Genomic DNA, 20,552 nt, shown 5'->3' with positions numbered 1-20,552 from the left:
GCATGTCAAATGTACAGGTGTGGTTTTTTTTTTTTTTCTTCTTTAATACACCAAAGTATCCAGCTATGCTAAATCCTCTCTAACAGGTCTATCTGACTTTCAAGCAGTTTGTAGCCTCATCTGGTATTTTTATAGACAACTTGTAATGAGAAGTCTTGGTTTGGAATTTTTTGGGAAGAGGTGGGGTTTTTTGTGGTTGTGTGTTTTTGTTTTTTTTTTTTTTTCTTTCTTCCTGTGGGTAAATTAATGTTAGGCTTCTCACAGCAAAATGACTGAATCTATAGTTAGGCTTATAGTGTATACATGAAAATTCTAAAGAGAATGATAGCTGATTAAACCTCATCAGATACAGATTTCAATATGCCAGTATCAAAAAGCATATGTCTGGTGGAAAGATCAGTATTTCTAATGTTTATCATACTGGTTGAAGTAAAGCTCTATTAATCTTTTCTCATTTCTTATTTTCCTTTTTCTCATTTTGATAATTAAAATGAATTTTATGTGAGTCCAAATAAGAAAATCTTATCCAATCTTATCACACTGTGCTTTTTATTTTCCCCCTACAAGAAAGGCAACCTTTTCTTATATGTTTTTCTGAACTAATGCAACATTCTGGAATGAATTATTCAAATGGGTTTTGCTGGCTTGTAAGCAAAGCTTTTAGTTCATGTCTGTTATTCAGGACCTTTTAAAGGTCATGAACTTTCTTTTACATATTCAACAGATACGTTTTTCACTGTAAATCTTGACTTTAAAAAGAAAAACACAGTAATGTGTAAGTAGAAAATCTAAATATTTTCATCTACAGGATCCTTCTAAATAAGGAGGGGAAAGTGCATTGGCTTTTAATTTTTATAAATGGAACAATAGGTCTCTCATGGGTATAATACACTGATTTACCTGTGATGCTTTTCATAAGCTTTAATTAAATTAGCTTTGCAAAGCACCTGAAATTTTGTTTGAAAGACAGCACTTGCATTTTAAAATGTCACTTTTCCCCTGGGCTGTAATTAACTTTCATTTAGATGGCTCCTTTATATTTTTACTCCTCTTCTTGTGTTCATACTTACTATTGGATTCTGCCTTGGATCCCATAGTTTAAAATAACAGGCTTTATTCTTCCACCTGCAGAAGGCCATGAACAGGCTTTATTTTTCACTAAGTCTTTATCTTGGACCCAGCTTTTCATTTCCAAATAACATTAACTTTCTGCCACAGCATCACCAAAATCTGTTTCTTCATCCATGTAGATGAAGCCTGAACCTTAAACATGCACTATTCAGTTCGGAGAACAATCTTTATTATCCTGGCCTTGACAATTATATTTTCTATGGATCACATTGCCTCTGAATTCCTCTTCTTAGCTTCTTGCTTTCGGCTGCCTCTTTAGTCCATTAATGTACATAATTCTTACGTAATTCAGCAAATTATTTTGTTTGCCTCTAATTCAGTTCTCAGCTGCAGGCTGGATAGAGCAGATCAGCTCAATATTGACTTCAGCCTCTGTGTCACAGTTGTGCCTTTCCTCTGTAGCATGAGAAACACTTCAGCAAACCTGAAAAAATGCTTGCTTATCCTCATTCATATCCCAATTTACAGCTCATCTCTACCATGATCCTAGATTTTTGTGGTAAGGCAGAAAATGTAAAACTGTATTTTCCCAATTCTTTTTTTGGTTCCGTGTACAGTAATGCTATCTAGTAAAATTTGTGCAGTTAACAAAGCTTTCTTGCTCCATTTCTCACGTTATTCATTTGCTTGAGTATCTTATAACTATTCTTTTGCCTTTTTCTATCTGTGTTTTTAGACTGAAGGCTTTGGGGGCACAGGAGGAAGGAAGTCCAAATATTTGAACCTCCAAGATATGCCAATATTCACTGCTATAGCTGCGTCATTGAAACTGATACACATAGTATATTTGACCAGTCCCTTCATGTTAGATAGATTTATGTGACTCTGGGAAAGTGAGGTAGAAATGAATGGATTAAAAAAAGACCACTTGCTTTTCTTTTTTTTTTTCTTTCTTTTCCTTTTTCTGCATGTGTGTATATAATCTGTGCTGGGAACTGCACCTTTAGGAGCTTTATCATTTTTTATTGTGCAGAGGCTAAAATTATTCTATACTGGCTAGATAACATATAGTCTTTTTTGGTTGCCTAACATTGAAAATAGGAGAACTGTAGTTGAGTCACATTGTCTCTCTGAATACCAGCTCTTTATTTACAAACTGGGGTTTGTAAGTGTTATAAATGTATAAACATTTATAAATGCTTGGAGGTGTTCTCTTTCGTCTATATATGACATTATCCCTGGGACAACAATGCCTTGTCTCAGTCAGGACATCTACATACTCTTGGAATATAAATAGTAAGTAAATAATTGTGCCACTAGTGTATACTTAATAAAACTCTTAATGACCGTCTGAGCATCCTCAGACATATCCCAGAGCAGTAATAGCTATCTGCAATACCAAGAGCTTGAAAACATTTATTAAGTCTGTTGCATCAGGAGTGAGTTTCTTCCCTAGACTGCAGCTGAGTTAATGTATATAATGTATATATTAATATATTTTATATAATATGTATGTGTGAATGTGTCTACATAGATAGGTTTGTGAGCAGTTTTCTTCTGAATTGTAATCCTCATCATACCCAACTGCTATTTTCTTGCTATTTTGTATGTTGTGGTGGCGTTTTGGCTTGACAATACAAAGGTCATCTTTTGATTCTGTACTGAACAGCTAATTTAGTCTCTATTCAGAACAACGCTATACTTTTTGTTTAGTGAGCACTAGATTGTGTTTTGGTGTAATTTTCTCACTAGGAATTATGTGTTTCTTCATGAACTGTCCTTTGAATCTCAGCCATTTTCCCCAAGAGGAAATGACAAATTACCTAAATAAGTGTGGCAGGAGACAAGGCGTTGGTGTTGGGTAATTACAGATTAAGGGTTTATTTCCTTTACTTATTGATATAGGGTGAGAAAATTTCACTCAAATCCTTAACTGTAGGTGTGGTATTATTGAGAGGGTGGTATATCAATCTTTTAACTAAACTCCTCCCTTGCTGGAAGAGGAAGGACAGCTTGCACAAGTGAGGGATCCATTTGTTTGCTCCTTGTTACTGCATCTGATTCTTGAGTGTTGCAGGCTTTCTATAGGCACAGGTAATCTGGTGACTGAACTAAGGTCAAGTACTCAGTGTCACTGAATTCTTAATTTCACAGGCATTTAAAAAAAAAAAATCTAAATATGTTAACTGAAATGCACTTGGACTGAGAGAATTAAAGGGCTGGGTTGGGCTGAGATTCATAATGATCTATATAAAACCTATTTGGTAGCAGGGAAAAGATCCAGATAAAAATTGAAACCTTAAATTTGTAACATCAGCCACTCTTATTAACTGCAAGGAACTAACAGAAAGCCATTAAATCACTGACCACTGAAAAAAAAATAAAATAGTGATCTGTCTGGCACCAGCTGAAACACATTTCCGTGTGGAAGATGACTGACGCTCATTCAGGGAGCGGAGACACTCTCTGCTTTGAGTAGATAAAGAAAGGTTATCTCTCTTCATTATGATACTTCCAATTCAGTGATTTCTTTTTATATTTTTTTTTTAAGAATAAGATAATCTTAAAAAAGGTTTTAAAGATTTAGTCTCCATCCTTGAAAGTCATGTGGGTGAGCCATTTGACTACAAAATGAGACAATGCAGAGGGTTGTGAGAATTATAATCACTTATATTTAGGCAGTGGATGAATCAAACTAGTCAAGGAGTCTAGTCTTTGGAGCATGCTTTTAACAAACTAATCACAAGAAAACTGGAATTGAGTGCAGCAGTTTTATTGAAAAAGTCCACAGGTGTGTGCAATTCCTTTATTAAAATGTTTTCAAATACATTGGACAAGGAGCAATTGATGATCAAGAGTTATTCCTTTTCTATACATTTTTATTTCCAAAACTATACAAACATCGGAAAACTTTCCTTTTTCCTCCATTTTAGCTATTAATAATTCTGTAATGGTAAGTTATATATCTCCCTTTTCAATATGCAAGCCCACTTTTGTGGAGGTGACATTTTACATCTTTGACAATTAAAAAAAAGGTCAGTCATATTTACATGTGCTTAAGGTTGCATAATTGAGCATCATACAGGTTCTGAAAACCAGTGGATAAATGGGTTTCAAGATTCACCCAGGTGGGTTGAAGGTTTTAAATACACATAAACTGCATACCATGTGATTTAGTAGCCAAGACACCCTTTGTTCTCTTTTATTTTCAAGGCTATCTATAAACTGTGTGCTAGCCATGGTAAAGGTTTGTTTTAGTAAAGGTACTCACTGAGTGAAAAGCAGCACTGACAACAACTATTGCTAATCAAGGACATGAATGGGCAGAGAATTGAATGTGCATATATAATACAAAATCAAATGTTTCAAAACGAACTTGAAGCTCTTATGTAAAAATAATGTCTAGAATAAAAGCTATTTCCTGGACTGGATTAAAGAATAAAACCCCACAAACACTTTTGTAAGGAAAAAGGTGGAACTCAAGGTAGGAAAAGAACAGTAGAAGCACATGGATTAAATTCAGAAGCTGATCTTGCAATGTATAATTAGTGGAAATTCAGTTGAAATATAGCAACATTATCAATGGAAAATGAAGGCTACAACTGCAGCAGACACATACAATATACTTTATGAGCTATTATATTGGCCATACAGATTTGTCTACATGTTATTTATTTGAATCCTTAAGGCTTCTCTAATGTCTTACATGAAAGTGCTGTCTGCTTGGATCTTCCATGCATGAGGGAAAGGGGTAATTTTTCAAGGAAAAAAAAAATATTGTCCACATTTCAATTACGATAGCACATCCAGAGACACAAAATAAAAGACAATACTTTATGGTACCTTTGTTTCATTTATTTTGGCCCCCAAAAGATGCATGCACTAGACTTTATGTACTACAAGGTATTGAAATATTTACAGCATTGTACATGTGCTCTTAAAGGGATGGCAAAGGGAAAGGTCTATTTTTATCTTGGTGGGAGTAGAAGTTGTTTTCTTAGCTTAATAATACCTATTCAAAGTGAGAGATGACTCTTCCAAAAAGAAAAGCCCACAGAGAATAAAGCTATAGCATAATTATAGCCAATGTTAACAAACTGTACAGCTCTTTACCTGGGAATTCTCCTCTCTCTCACTCCTGTTTGAAATAGCAGTACCAACTTTTAAGTGATGTTGCCACGCTCCCCTTACGCTGTCTACTCGGTTTCTCTCTGTTCCAGCAGGTATAGCTGTATATTACCTGTTTATATGATTTTTATTTCAAATTATTTCAGCATGTTGAATGGACATTTAATTCACAATAACCTGATGGCAATTTGTGGACTAATGATATGATTGATATTTACCGGGTTATGGCACTAAAGAATTCAGACCACTATAAAGCGTGTCGTAAATACTTCAAGTGGACATAGGAAACCATCTCTCTAAGAAATTCAGTGAGTAAGGCTCATATCACTGATTTCCTTCTGCTTTTAAAGGTAAAGATATGATACCCAATACACCAGGTTAAATAAACAGAAGGCAGTTGGGAAGAAGATGCGGGCATAGGAGTCCATTTTGGCAATGCGGATGTGTATTCTTCCATGCCTCCATGCTCCCGTTCGACAATCCTCAAAGCAGCAAAAAAAACTGGCACAGTCCTTGCCATCAAGACACTCATACCCATATTCTTCATCCCTTTCTTGGAGGTGTGTAGCATTGTTCATTTGAATAGTAGCTGATCGAGGCCGGATGTCAATTGTAGGTGCCTAAGGTAGTGTGGCAGAAAAAGAAAAAGATGGCAGGAGGGGAGAGACTGTTATTATCACCAGACCAACAGGGAGATAGATAGTAATGGTCAACATGTGAATGATGGTTCTGTGGGTGGTACATGGGAAATTGCTGAGGAGTTCTAAAGGTAATATTACCTTGAACTCATTAAAAGTAGCATCATACATTATAACTTTATAGGAAAGCAGCACAAATCAATATACAGTTAACAGCTGTGGACAATTTGCTTTAAAGCCAAACTAAATAAACATTAGAGGTTAAAGGGAAAGATTCAGGCATGTAATTGATGGTATTTTGAATTTCTTTGGTGTTTTATATGTTATATAGCTGCTTGATATCTGAAGGCAATTTATGTATTGCACATAGAAGGAACTGAAATAATCAATTGGAAATGCAGGATTTTAACATAGAGCTGGTTCGTGTTGAGACATGAGCAAATATATATACAGGAAAAAAGGCAAAACCTGAGTCTTTTGAATAGATTAGGAGACTCTCTATAAGACTTTCCAATCATTTGAATATATGCAGTTCATCGTGTACTAACGTTTACCAACTAGAAGGTTCAACATATTCCAAATTTTATATAGTAGCTGTAGATATATATATATATATATGTATATATTTGCAGTGAATTCAGCAAATGAAGCATTTAAAACACATTTGAGGACTTGGTAAACATTAGGATGACAGGCATTGACATTTTCTGCTGATAGTTAGGGTAAAATAACAACAAATTCCATGAGTAAGTAAATTTCTTGTCTTTGTTTTATGTGGCTTCTTTTTTCCCCTGTTTTTTTGTTTGTTCATTTGTTTGGTTTTGTTCTTTGTTTTACAAAATCTCTGCATTTCTAAATAAAGATAGGGTTTAGATGTGGAACATAGCTAGATATATTTGCTAAGAGTGTGTTGATCCAGGGACAGCATTAAAAATATATGTGCATCTTAAACCCTTTCAAAACTCTGACTTTATTGCATAAGGAACAGCATTTGAGTAATCGATGATGACATTGAATTTTGTTCAGGTCAACATCAGGACAGATTTGGTTTCATAATTTGGAGTGAAATCACAGAAGTTATAAAGGGCGGGGTCAGAGCTGAGTTCTAAAAGGGTGTATTGCAGGCTTCTGGTGTAGCTGGTGGTATTGGATCCCATGACAAATTGAGAAAGAGAGGAGCAGAAATGTTTCAACATCAAACTCTCTTAATTCATGCGATCCAATAACGTTGACCACTCTTGAACTTGGGTAAGTTCAGAACCATAGTGAATCAATATTTGGGCTGCTGAATCAACTCTACAGATTGTTTAGAAATATGTAACCATTCTACTTAATTAGGAAGTTACCTTGAGTAGAATGCTTAGATGTCTCATTTAAAAAAAAAAAAACAAAACAAACAGAAAACAAAAAAAAAACCCCAAAACCAACAAAGCACCACTCTCATATAAGCTCTAGTAGTTAAATTCAGCAGTCGCATGCAGTGAATTTCCATTCCAAAAAACATTATACCTTGAAGGAAAACATCCGAAGAAGCTTTCATTTTGTAGACAGAAAAGAGAGGGGTTTGTTTTAAATTAAAGAAAGAAAGGAAAGAAAGAAAGAGACAAAAATAATGTAAATTAAAAATATGTTTCTAAAACATAGTAAGTCAAAAAGAACTAAATTTATAGAAAGGTTGGGATAATAGCAATTTAAGCAAGTATCTGTAATATAAAACCCGCACATTTTTGACTTTTCACTATCTTGTAACTACAGCTGGTCCAAAGACGTAAGATATCAAACTCCATTTAGATCTTTTCATATTCTCAGGGGATTCCAATCTTTTATGTTGAGCTGTTTTGAGAGGAGACCATTCACAGTTTATAAAAACACTTTTTAGAAAAAAATCTTTTTACCTGCAGACTAGGTCCTGAACACTGTACTTCTAAGTTTTTTAGACTCTGGGATTAGGATCCAGGCAATAATTTATATTTCTGTTTGTCCCCAGATGTTCACAGATAAGTAACGTAAAGAACAAGTAATCTGCCCTTATATGGACATCTTTAAGTGAAACAACTAAATTTGAGGTAGTTAATCTTTGCTCCTTTAATTGACTGTGAGAGACACACGTGCACACAGACGGCCTTTTATTTCGGCCTAAGACAGGCCAAGATGCATCACCGTCCGGAAGTGCCTTTCTTTTGACCAAAAGAGAGGTCTGTGATCAAATCCAACTTTAGCATACCTAAAGTTACGTGAGAATTCTTCCTCTGTAGTTTTATAGATGTTTTTCTGGCTGTTTATTCACCACGGAGTACATCTGATTTGTTGTTGGTTTTTTGTTTTTTTTTTCTTTAGAGTCTACTTCTCAACAGCATTTTGAAATTACAGCAATAATGTGTAATAAAAGGTTCTTTAATTACTATTTTTTCTATATTCTTATTGTGCTGTATGTTATAAGTAAAAGAGAATATCTTCAAAAGTCCTTGAAGATTTTAGCAGAGCATATCTAAGTGACTTCATTATTTTCTAGATGCCTGAAATAGATTTAAAAATACTCTCTATTAATGTAAAATACTTGTTCTTCACATTTTTCACAGGCATATTTGGGGTTTTTTGTAGACTATTAGGCTACTTTTCCCTCTAGGTTTTCACACTGCTTCTTTTCACCTCAGAGATTCTAGACAACAGACTTTTCAGCTCAGTTGCAAAAGGAAAGGAGAAATCTGTCCTGGATAAAATAAGCAACAAACAACTTCTCTATCTGGGCAAAGCCCCAAACCCCTGCTGTGGGTATTTCCAGGATTTTTTTTTTTATTGTGGCTATTACATACATTTCTTTATTATTGTGTAGCATGCATCCATCAGTAACATTGTAAACTACTAGCCAAATCACTTTCTAAGGGAGAGAAGTAGATAAAGGAGGTAAGAAATACAAGAAAAAGACGATAAGGAAACAATAAAAAGCAAACAGATGCTTAAGGGGGGATTAGAAAAAGCACATTCTGTAGTTTGAATATAAAAGTTTAACTGTTAATCCTGATAGTAAGAAAAACAGTCATGTCAATAATACAGGCATAAGTTACTGGCAGAGAATATTGCTAAAGCTAAGACTGAGAAACTGATAATTCTTCCATAAAGGTCACAGCAAGAGCTCTGTCTGTAACGTAAATAATGGTTTTGGTGGTAATTGTGATTTGCAGAACACTTTGGTTAAAAGGATCCTTATTCTAAGAAATTAGTTTCTCTGGCATCCAGACAACCATAATATATGAGCTTTTCATTCTCAAGGTGGGTGTTTGCATTCCTATTAATACAAAGGAAGAGTGTATATGTAATAGCAGAATCTGAAAAGAAAGTACAAGCATAAAGAAGGATTTAAATGCTCTCTCAGAAAACCTAATTGAATTTTAGACCTTCAGACCAGTAAAAAGATACATACTGGATTTTTCTTCTTTTTGTCTTTATCCTTGCTTGGCTTTCTGTTGCTGACAAAGTAGTGCAAAGTTCCATATTCCACCAGGGCAGAGAAAACAAAAATAAAGCAGACTGACACAAAAAGATCCATTGCTGTTACATAGGAAACTTTGGGAAGAGATTTACGAGCAATTGTACTTAGGGTGGTCATTGTCAGGACAGTTGTAATACCTGGTAGATAGATAGAAAACAACAGAAATATTATTATTTCACGTAATAAACTGGTTTTGCCAGTTATCTCTCTCTGACTGCTTTTGAAGTATGCCTGGAGTTCAAACATATAGCAAAGATATTAAACAGCACATTCCAGCAGTGAAATGTGGATTCAGTGAGAGCTTTGAGGATTAACACAGGGTATGAAACATTTTTGCATGGTCACTGGAAGTGCTGCTCTGCAGAATACAGATGGATTCTGATTCTAAGAAATCTAATTTAATTTTTCAGTTTTGTAGTTTACTTCTAGGGGGCCTTTATTTTTAATTGAGAAGTTTAGGGTTTGTGTGCTCAAACCCTTAAACAGAGCTAGACAGAAGACAACTTGTGTCAAAGTGAGAAAATCATGACGGAGAATAAAAATGGCTTTACTCCATTCTTCAAAGTAACATCAAGACCAATCTCAAACTTTTTGTGCTTTTTGGATGAGTTTTGCTTATTTTCAGTTGCACGGTAATCATACCAGTGTCAGTAAGAGACACACTTGCAGCCATTCTATCAGTTCATGTAATTCAGCAGGAACTTCAGGACAAAATGTGTGTAGATTTGTACGTGTGCTACACAAAGAAATAAAACTGTTCCTTTTTTCTTGCCTAAATATATTCTAGTTGTATGCAAAATATGCTGGCCCCACACAAATTATCTGCTGCTTGTTATTTAAGTGATTTCTTTCAAATAAAGCTGGAAGGGAGAGTTTCTCTGGGCTCCTTATAATTGTAACACTGTGGGGTCGGATTTCTCTTGGTGCCAGAGCTGCGTCTCTTCTGGCCTTCCTAAGTGACTGTAGGCTATGACTGAGAAGTACTGTGACATGCCTAACCATCCTTCTCCTTTCAGAACATTATTTCCTGTACTAGGATGTGAAGAACATTAAAAATGCATCAAAACAGTTAAAATCCATCACATTTTATATGGAAAATTTCTTATCACTGATTTTACCTCCTCAGTGGTACAAATGGACTAATTCTCAACGGAGGGACGGGTCTATCTAAGTAAAACTTAAAATAACAGCTGAATGCTTTCATTAATTTTATACTTTTTAAAAGCAGATTTTAGAACCTCTTTTTAGAGAGGATGTGAAAAGGGCAATAAAATGCTTAAAACTTTCTGTCATGGGAGCCTCTGTTCCTGTGTTTCTTTCAAGGGAGTTCTGGAATGAAAATGCTGTCCCTCATTTTGCACTCCAGTGCCGTGTGCTGTAGTTCTATGAAGAAATGAAAATGCAGAAGGAGAAACTAAAATGATTCTCACTTCTGTTGATTTAATGCAAAAGTAGAAAATGTATTTAACTTTCTCTAGTTGAATGTTTCTATTTTGCTAATTCTTACAGCTGCTTTGCACAAGCCAGGTTAATTTAGTCTCTCTTTTAGTTTACTTGTGGAATAGTTGCTAAATGTGTAGAAATTGCTAACGCTGATTAGTTACCTGTCACGTTTTCACGTATAGGATTTTAGATACCACCAAATTCAGTTGATTTTGTGTCCTGAAAGCTATATTTGATTGTTGGTCCCTAAAGCAGAAGTCAGGGTACTACATTCTCCCCTTTTTACCACTACGGCACACAGACATCCAGAAAGATTGATTCCCCTCTTGGTATTTACTTCATTTGTATTGCTAGTCACCATGATATGGAAGTAGAGCAAATAAAACTAATGTGTCCCTGCCTCTAACCCAGCAATGTTCTCCATCCTCTTCATGTTTATAAAAATACTGCTGTCATCAGAAAAGATGCAAAAGTTTTTATTGCAGGCAATCTACAATACTCAGAGTTAGGATGTGACATAGTAAAAAGGAAGAGATGCAAATATGGTTTGGGCTGTGTTATTCCCTGGAAATGACTACATCCCTCTAAACAAGGAAAGCTCATGGGAAATTGTCTCTCCTCTTACATTTACAAACTTGTGATCCGCAGAGGTGTCAATTAAACATCATAACGCTCGAATAAAAGCAGGAAGAAAAAACAACTTACCCAGTGATGTTCTGGCGGGAACGGCATCCTTATTAATCCAGAAAGAGACCCAGGACAACACAACAATAAGTGTGCAGGGAATGTACGTCTGAATAGTGAAATAACCCATTCTCCTGCTCAGGTTAAAGTAAACAGACATGACTACGTAGTCTCCTGTAAAATAAAAGCGCACTGAGATAGAATAATATTTTAAAAGCCCAACATAGAATTTTTATATAATAGCTGGGGTTTTCCTATTCTATGTCTGGGGTATATATGTTAAGCTGATTCACCAGATATACTGGTGGCAAATACATGCATGCCTCTTCTTCAACACTGGCATAGCTCAAGAACTAGTGAATTTTCCACACTATGAAAGTAAACAGACTTGCAGGTTCAGTTAGGTGACTTGGACTTTAAGATTTCAAGGGTAACCTCCCTTGCATAGCACAGCAGGCTTCTTTCTACCCGAGTCACTCCTCATAACTTGTAAATGCCTGGTATAGTCCTCTTGGAGCAACTGAGTGAGTGGTGGTGGTCCAGCAAACCTCCAGTCACCATGCTGTCCCTCTTAGCGTGCTCTCAGCCCTGTTCTCAAATAATGCATGCTTTCAGATGTATTTCTAAATTATTCATGTTCTCAACTATTCTTCAGGGCTAGGCTGTGTCAATAATTAATTTTTTATTTGCTTGCAGATCTTCTGTTGTATTATCTCCTCTAAAAGCATTTGAACCTACATCTCCTAAGTGCCCAAAAAAGCCAGGCTATATGTTACCCTGGTATGCATAACACATCATTACCATTCAATAGTTTTGTGATTCTATTTCCAGTTTGTTTTCCCCTCTCAAGCTATTAATTTAATTCCATCTGGATTCGGGAATACAGCAAAGCTTCAGTTTTTGACGCATTTTTTTCTAAACTAAAAAACCCCCTCATTCTGATCCTTACTTCAGATTGCAGCACTCCTGGGAAATCTTGATTGCAAAAGAACTACAGAACCCCAGGCTACAAAAGACTTCATTGCAATTTGGTGAAGTGCAGTCCAGAGAAGTCTCCAATTGCAATGGAACAGGACTTGCAAATTTAGACTGAGATACTTTTCCAGCATTATCAAAGATACTCAGTGGCTAATGTGTATTCTGCTTAGATCAGTACCTTTAGTTAACATCGAATTCTCTGTTTTCAGGCATAATTAAAATTTTAATTTCCTCCAAAATAATCCCTTTGAACCTGGTCACAGAAGAAACTTCAGAGATCATTTTTTAGCTGTTGATTCTTTGTTATATTATTTTTTTTCAGTGTGCATGTCCATATCCTAGGGATTAACTGGTTTTAATTTAATTATATTATAATTAAACCAAGAACTTAAGAAACAAATTATATGTGTGTGATTTATAAGGAGATACGGCTGAATAAGGAGATATGGCTGAATATGAGCAACCAATTTTAGTAACTGCTGTCTGATTATCCCCTTAATTCACAGATAAGTTTGCATTATATGTGTATGTCCTTCATATACCAAAAAAACCTCAACCCCAAAAAAATACCACTGATCAGGAACACTGTAAAACTGAAGCCATAAAATTACACTATGACTCATTCCTCGTCTCTCTGGATCATGTACTAACTTCCTGAGAAGTGATTATTTTGTCAATTTTGGGAACTAACTTTTTTATTCATTCACCTTCATATGTGCTATTAATATAATCGGTATTTCAAAACTGTTTAGTGGTTTGGGGTTTTTTTTTGATATACTATGGTAGAGATTACTTTAAGCAGTAGCTGTATTACTTCCACGCAAATGGTTTTAAGAAGGACTTTTTCTTAAAAGACAAAAAATTATCAGAAGAGGTGAAATGTAAATCTGAACATAGATGTGACCATAAAAAGGTACAAAAGATTAGCTCACAACTGAAATTAAAAAATCAGCTGTTTTCTGTTATTGCTTTTTTCTAAAGCTGCAACTGCTATGGACTCTTGGAGTAGCTGAACAGACATATCAAATGCTAGGTAACTACTTTCTCCATATTTTTTGTCCTGTACTCAGACAGGTCTTTTAGCTCAACTGTTTTGGTAGTTCTAGCACTCTTGCCTTGTAGGATCTTTTATTCAAAAGAACAGAAAATATCAGAATGTAGTACACAAGCCAGCACTTTCTTACAGGTATTGGAGTCAAATCCAAAACTCAGCGCAGGTGCTGAGAAAACAGACACATCCAGATGACCTAGACCAGGGCGTACTGTAAAGACTTCATGCATTGTCCTTGTTTGATAACAGCCTATGCAAACCAAGCCAAATGGTGGTGTGGATAACATATGAATATACATGTATGTGTATATAGAGAGAGTAGCCTCAGTCCTTCCATTTTGTAGACTATTTCCATATACGTTGTTTTATCGTGTTTTTCTAGAAAGCTTGCTGGTGATCATCTGGTCTTCATGGAGACTTGTTTGGATTTTTCCCTTAACACAGGGAGGTTTTTTATACAGTAAGCTATTAAAATAATATTTTTACAATATTTTATGCATTATTTTAAAACAGAAACATTTTTTGTTTGACATGTTACGTACAAGAGCTTTTAAAATGTTAACTAACTTGTAAAGACCACAGTCCGTTCAGCAGCAATGAAACATCTCTTTGAATTCTCTGTTGTCTCAAAGATGCACTTCAGAGGACAATCCATTTCCATAGAGCAACAGCAGTGTCCTGTCACAGAGCTTTGGCTGCACAAGCTGGAGACACTCCCGGTGGAAGTGTTTTATGTGTAATTGAACATAGTTCCCTCTGCGCTTTTTTTTTTTATACTGGACTTCTTAACCAAGTATGGTTAGAAATAACATATCTCTGCTGACATGTTCCAATAAGTTAAAGTGATGTAATCGTTCTAGATTTTGTTCAACCCTCACAAGTGTTATTGTACTTTCCTTTAGGCAAAGACTTTCTTTCTTAATGGATAATTGTGTAAAAAAAATCCCAAACACTCCAGAATGCTATCCATAGGGAACACTGTATCAGCTCCTAATATTTATAGACAAAGTCCACAGAACTATTCTGGCAGACCTTGTTGCTCATGTCTCGTAGAATTGGAAACATTTTACTGAAAGCTCAAGGAAACGAGAGACCATATATACTTTATATGGGCTTTAAAGTTTCTACTTAATGGCAAGATTACATCAAAGGAAGCGAAAACTTCAGTGTCAGCTATAACTTGCCAGGCAGTGTGGAGTTGACCAGTCTGAAGAAGCATTCAAGGATGCATAAATTCTTTTAAATTACATTTTGCTTTCTAATCTGAAAGCCTGCTGGTGCTGCAGAGACACTGTTGCGTTGTGGAATGAATTCCACTATTTCAGAGAATCTTACTAAAGGAAGAAATAATGTTAACATCACAAAGAGGTGTTTTGTCTATTTCTTACCTTGCTTGGTTGGGATTCTGAAGAGTGAGACTAACAAGTATAAGTTAGGAAATGCCAAGACAGGCAAGCCAATAATTCTGTAATGTACTGAACAGCTCTTTTAGCCTTGAAGTTAATACAAACAATTGTAAATAAAGCATTAAGGAAAAGAGTGGTGGGATGTTCCAGAGAAGCATTTAAGTTTACGTAAGTGATGTTGGAATGATGTAACAGCAGGCCTTCTCAGATTTTGAATAAGAAAAGTACTCTGAGCGTACAAACTAATGCAAAATCAAAGACGTGCAATTTAGGACCTAATAACAGTTATCATAACACATACATGCAAAATGTAAAATGCATTAAGCCCTCTGTGGAATGTGGACTCATGGACTTGACAGTACTTTGCTTTAATCATACCTTTCATGATGGAATCTTGCCTCAGCCCTGTTTTTATCCACATTTGTTTTTTCTGACTCTATTCATGGACCTCTCTGCTCTTCATCTGGGACCACTTTAAATATTCTCTGTTTTTTTCGGATTATCTCTGTGCCTGAGGTGATTTTTCACTCCTGGTGTGATGCCTGCATGAAGCTGTCAAACTAAGACATTATTTTAGTAAAAAATGGCCAGACTTGATCCTTAGCATGGTGTCATTCATTAGCCCTCACCTGGCAAATTGATAATCTTTTCATTATTACTTCATCCTCTTTCCCAGAGCTCTGGCTCTTGTTTATCCAATATTGTCTACTGCAGCAAGAAAGCTTCTCAGACTGCCAGATTGCTGTTTGGAGGGCTAATATACTTTTGGATTTTTCTAGAAATGAATGTTAATGCAATCTGGCAGTATCTTTGTAAGACAATATACTCAATTACTCAATATTTGGCCCCCTAATTAGAAGATTTTTGATTATTTAGCCTTTCACCAGAGACTTTACAATCCTGCTACCTATTCAAAGGTATATATAAATCTTACATATATCTAGAAAATAAATCCTAGATAATTTTCAGTTTTTAAAGAAATACAAAATTTCCCCAGAAAAAATAATTTTATTACATTGAAAAGCATAGTAAGTCATCCTTAATATATCTAGACCTCATCTCTCCCTCTGAATATATGTATTTTTCCTTTTCCTCTGTATTCATCTATGTTTGTATCGATAAAGTCTTCCTCATCTGAAGAGATGATAACCAGTTAATCAGTTCCTTCAGTGACATATATTTAAATCAAAATGCAGTCCCTCAGGAAAATGCTATCCAGGTCATGTTTATCCTCATGTATAAATACTCATATGATGTTTTCTACGTGAATGAATGGATATTCCTGCTAATTATGTTTTGGAAGATCACAAGACTCAGGGCAGGGTTCTGACTTGAGCCACAGAATCTTCATACTGCTGCTGTGAATGGGAAGTAGAAGATATCTCTTGGTGGCAATAATCCCTGCTCTACGCAGAGAAAGTGCGCGGGCCTAAAGCCACTTCTAGAGTAGGATGTGTTTTGCAAAGGAGATACATACCATCAGTATCTAGTGATCATGATCTTACATGACCTTACAAAATATTTTATTTCTAACAGTCCTGTGCCATCCTAATTTACATAGATTCAAAGCAGTCTATGTGAACTTTGGAAATAGGTAAGCTCCTCCTACCACACACTTGTGTGATATAGTAATTTGAATACCAGGATTCAGGCTCTGTTAGACAGTAGGGAAGTGAATTCCTGATTTGAGGAACCATCTGTGCATACGTCCTGGCCTAAGTCCCAAAGGTTCGATAGAAGGAATTAGTCGTGCCAGGAAGTATAGCCAGGGGGAATGTACACTGCACTTAACGGATTTAATCAGCACAGTGGGTGTGATCCTTCATTGCTTCCTGGTTGTGGAATCATTTATACCTGTGCGAAGTCAATGGGAAATTATACCCATTAGTACTCTCTTTATGCATGTTTAAGTGACTGTGCAAAGTGTAAGGTACTGGGAAAACAAGCCTCTAATTTGTACTCAGAAGTGATTTGGAAGCTAGTACAAATGCTAGAGAAAAGAACAGCTTTCTAGCATTACAGGAAAATGGTGTCTTAATTATAGTTCAGGTAGTAACACTTATAGCTAAGATTATTTTACACTTACTATTATAAGATTGTTTTCTGTTGTTTAAAACACTGCTAGATTTAAATTATTAAAAGAACTGTAGAAGAGCTTCAAAAATTACATGTTGACCACCTGGTCAAGTTATTTGTGTGTGTGTCATTTCAGTTCATTCTCATAGGTGGTTTTGGTGTGGAAAAAATTCAGTATTTCATTTCTGTTAAATATATGGAGAGGCTGGCCTTTTTACATGTTGGCATTTAGGTGAAAATCTTTCCTGGCAAAGTTAAAGGTTTTGGAATACAAGCAATGTGTGCATAGGCACGTGTCCATAGATAGAAGTTTTTTGAGAGTTTATAAGATGACTTTGTTCTGACTAGCCCCGTGCTATCTCTGTTTCACACAAAGCTACACACCACTCTAAAGGGTACAGCAAAACCAGATGGATGGTAGAGGTCGCTCTGTTCTTCTCAGACTTTATTTGTTCCATCATACAGTCTACTACCTAAAATCTCCAGAATTCCTGTGTGCTGAAAGTATACAGCACACGAGCTCCTCACTTCATTCTGACTCTGTGGTGTCAGGGAGCTTCATTGTGGAGCTCTGCCCCAGGAACTGTTCTGTCCAGGGCCTGAGCAGATTTTTCCTTGAGTATGTGGTTACCTTAAGTATTTTTGCCAGTGTTTAGTAGTATGAAAATCAATATATGCTTTAGTAATTCTGATAATGTTTATAATTTTTGCACTTTTTATGCCTAAAATGTAAAAATCTGTGGCAAAAATAAATTATATAGGAGAATATTGATGATGAAGCAATAATTGGCAGAAAAATGCTACCAAGTATTTTTATTATATCTTTTTAAAACTTGACGTTTTCCTCCACTTGATAGATTTGTGAAACTGCCAAGAAAAAAACCCAGGAGAAGAGTAATGTATGAGCCAAACTCTCCCAAAATTTCAGGCCATTATTTGTTCTTTAAGGACTTATCAAACGACTAGCAACTAGGATTAATGTAGGTACCTGTTTACATGGTAACTAATAGGCACAAGTTTGTTAGTGTGGCCAGTAGCAGCCACATGGTTCATACAGACCCAGACATGTACCAGCTGTCCAGATTTCCAATGGGTTTTTCTTTCCTAATTTTACACAGAAAACATACAGAAAAGAGCAAGAACTTTTAGAAGGTTTGTTTAGAGAACCATAAGAAAACATAGATAGAAATGGAACCTTTTCTCAAAATGAGCTCATATAACAAGTGCATAAATAAATTACTTGTTTATATATGGCAAACCCTATCCAGTTAATCTTTCTGGATGGAGTATATATAGGGAAAAAAGCAAATAAAAAAAATCGTGCCACAGGAGGGCACTGTCACCTCAGAATAGAAATGAGAAACAATTGCAAGTCTGCCAGTGGAAAACCGAATCTTAAAAATTTCTAATTATTCTCCCCATTGAGTGTTTATACAAACACTCAAATGGCATAACTGACTTTTGTGGCTCTGTTAATAGAGGAGCACTTGTAAAGAACTAAACCAGCTCTTGTATGATAGAAATATTACCGAAGTAACATCACCTTTATGCTACAAGTAATGAGTATAAACTACATAAATTGTTAATGAAGAACAACTGTGTCAGCAGAATTTGTCTTCTTTTCCTCATAAATAACTAATAGATACATCCTTGTTCTCTCTCTCTTTTACTGTTAACATGGCCAACAGTCTCATTTTCTGTTAGGCAGAGATCACAGCTAGCACTGTTGTTTGATTTTTTTTTTTTTTTTTTTTTTTTAAAGAATGAACAGGTAAATAGTAGCTTAATAGAAAATATATGTTTTCTTGGGTTTAGTCATGATACACGGAAATACCATTAAAATAGTAACATATGATTTCTATAAATACCTTTTTTTAAGGAAGGAGCTTTATTGTAAGTCCATTGTTGTCAGTACTCTAAGTAAGCTCTCACTCTGAATTAATCATATTTTTTTAAAAAATAGACACTTGATGAATTTGGGGAAAAAAAGTTTTTAAAAAAGTGTAAAATATTTTAACATAACTGAAAGGCTTTAATCATTGACCATTTTGTTTCATAATGTACCCACACATAAAACAAGATGATCCCAGACCCAAACCAAAGGGTTTATTGGCTTAGTCTGCAATATTCAGATTTCTAGAACATGTGAAAATAACATCTGTTATTTTTCTAGAGCTGGTATTACTGCATCTTGCTGGGTATTAGTTCAGTGCCTTACGTTTCTGGGCTGGAGCTACGTACCCAAATCCTATTGAATACCAGATGAACTTCCAGTTCTCTCTCGCTGTTCAAATGCTAACCTACTGGATCAATACTGACTATAAAAATAGTAGCAAATGGGACCAAAAGGATCCTAAATACATCTTCCTCCTTTAAAAAAAAAAAAGGAGTCAGGCTTGGTGCCATTTTTATGCAGATATACTGTAATAACAAATAATTGGTAAGCTTGTGGGGCATTTTGTGGCGGTCTGCTCTCCCTTTTCCCCCTTTTTCCCCCCTCGGCTCCTGCTCAAGCCATGGCCATCAGCGGGAGTTGTTCTGAGTTGCACTTGAACTGTGGGAGATGGCTGGCAACATAACCAAAACACTGTCTGGAGTGGGAACCTAGGTATCTTGTTCCCATGAGAATATGACTATAGGTCAATTATCTTACTCCATAAATAGCGGACAGCCCAAGAGCCCTTTGAGCTCTCCTGCACGGCAGCGGGCTGCACGACAAGATCTCCCCTTGAGTGGGGACGCTCGCTTAAGGCTCTTCTCCTCGAGGTTGAGAGATTCCTTGCCGCCACAGATTCTCGGTAAGTGACTAATTGCATGCTAAACTCTGAAATCTTAGCTAAGTGATATAAGGATTGATTGCGCATATATAATCCTTTAGACATAAATGGTTGACCAAGTCTGGGACTAGGATTGGGTCCATCCGCACCTAGACTCCTCTCTGAGAAGGAGTTTAGAAAGCCAGGGGGTCCTTTCTGAACCTCGGGACTCAACGGGAGGGTCTCCCTGAGAGCTTGTCTGACCCTGGCCTCTATGCAGTAAATAGTCAAGTGTACCCTGGCATCGAATCTCATAAAACAGTGTTGCATTCACGACTAACTTGGTTAAATCACTGTTTTATGTTAATAAACATTTCACTGCTTCTCTCTTACAAGTGAAGTTATTCACTCCGCCCGCAACACCATTGCCTGTAAAACAACCAATTTATTTCACGTTGTGTGCTCTTCATCCACTTCCGGCAGACTGGAGGGCAGCAGGATTGCCCGAAAACTGCTACGAGTGGAGAAATAAAATAAAATAAAATAAAATAAAATAAAATAAAATAGAAAAGGTAAAATATGGGCAAAGCCTTTTCTCTTTCATGTCAAAACAGGTGATGGTACCAGATCTCTGGTGTATACTCTGCTCAGCAGTGACTGGATGCAGTTTACTGCTCCCAGCAAAGGCAGAAAAAGGGGCAAATGGGAGAGCGGAGTCAGATCTCTCTCTCCCAAATCAGGCTAGTGTCAGACTGGACTATATTCTACAGTGTAGCACTAATCTGGGATGAAAAATCACATAAATAGTTCAAGATTGGTGTATTTGTCCTG

General features: G+C 36.0%; 1 protein-coding gene across 2 annotated transcripts in view; it reads right to left on the bottom strand.

Annotated features, from left to right (window-relative positions):
* Positions 1 to 3,778: 3,778 nt before the first annotated feature.
* GABRG2 (gamma-aminobutyric acid type A receptor subunit gamma2) overlaps positions 3,779 to 20,552 on the bottom strand; it is a 70,133-nt gene continuing 53,359 nt past the window's right edge. For both annotated transcript variants that reach the window (XM_054217285.1, XM_054217287.1), the window contains 4 exons: positions 11,476 to 11,628; positions 9,259 to 9,464; positions 7,347 to 7,370; positions 3,779 to 5,819 (listed from right to left, as the gene is read on the bottom strand). In XM_054217285.1, coding sequence (XP_054073260.1) covers positions 5,544 to 5,819; positions 7,347 to 7,370; positions 9,259 to 9,464; positions 11,476 to 11,628 — 659 coding nt within the window. In that variant the 3' untranslated portion in view covers positions 3,779 to 5,543. The remainder of the gene's footprint in view (positions 5,820 to 7,346; positions 7,371 to 9,258; positions 9,465 to 11,475; positions 11,629 to 20,552) is intronic.

Source organism: Rissa tridactyla, chromosome 11 (assembly GCF_028500815.1).
Source record: "Rissa tridactyla isolate bRisTri1 chromosome 11, bRisTri1.patW.cur.20221130, whole genome shotgun sequence".
Taxonomy (NCBI): domain Eukaryota; kingdom Metazoa; phylum Chordata; class Aves; order Charadriiformes; family Laridae; genus Rissa; species Rissa tridactyla.
This window is presented reverse-complemented; position numbering and strand designations above follow the sequence as displayed.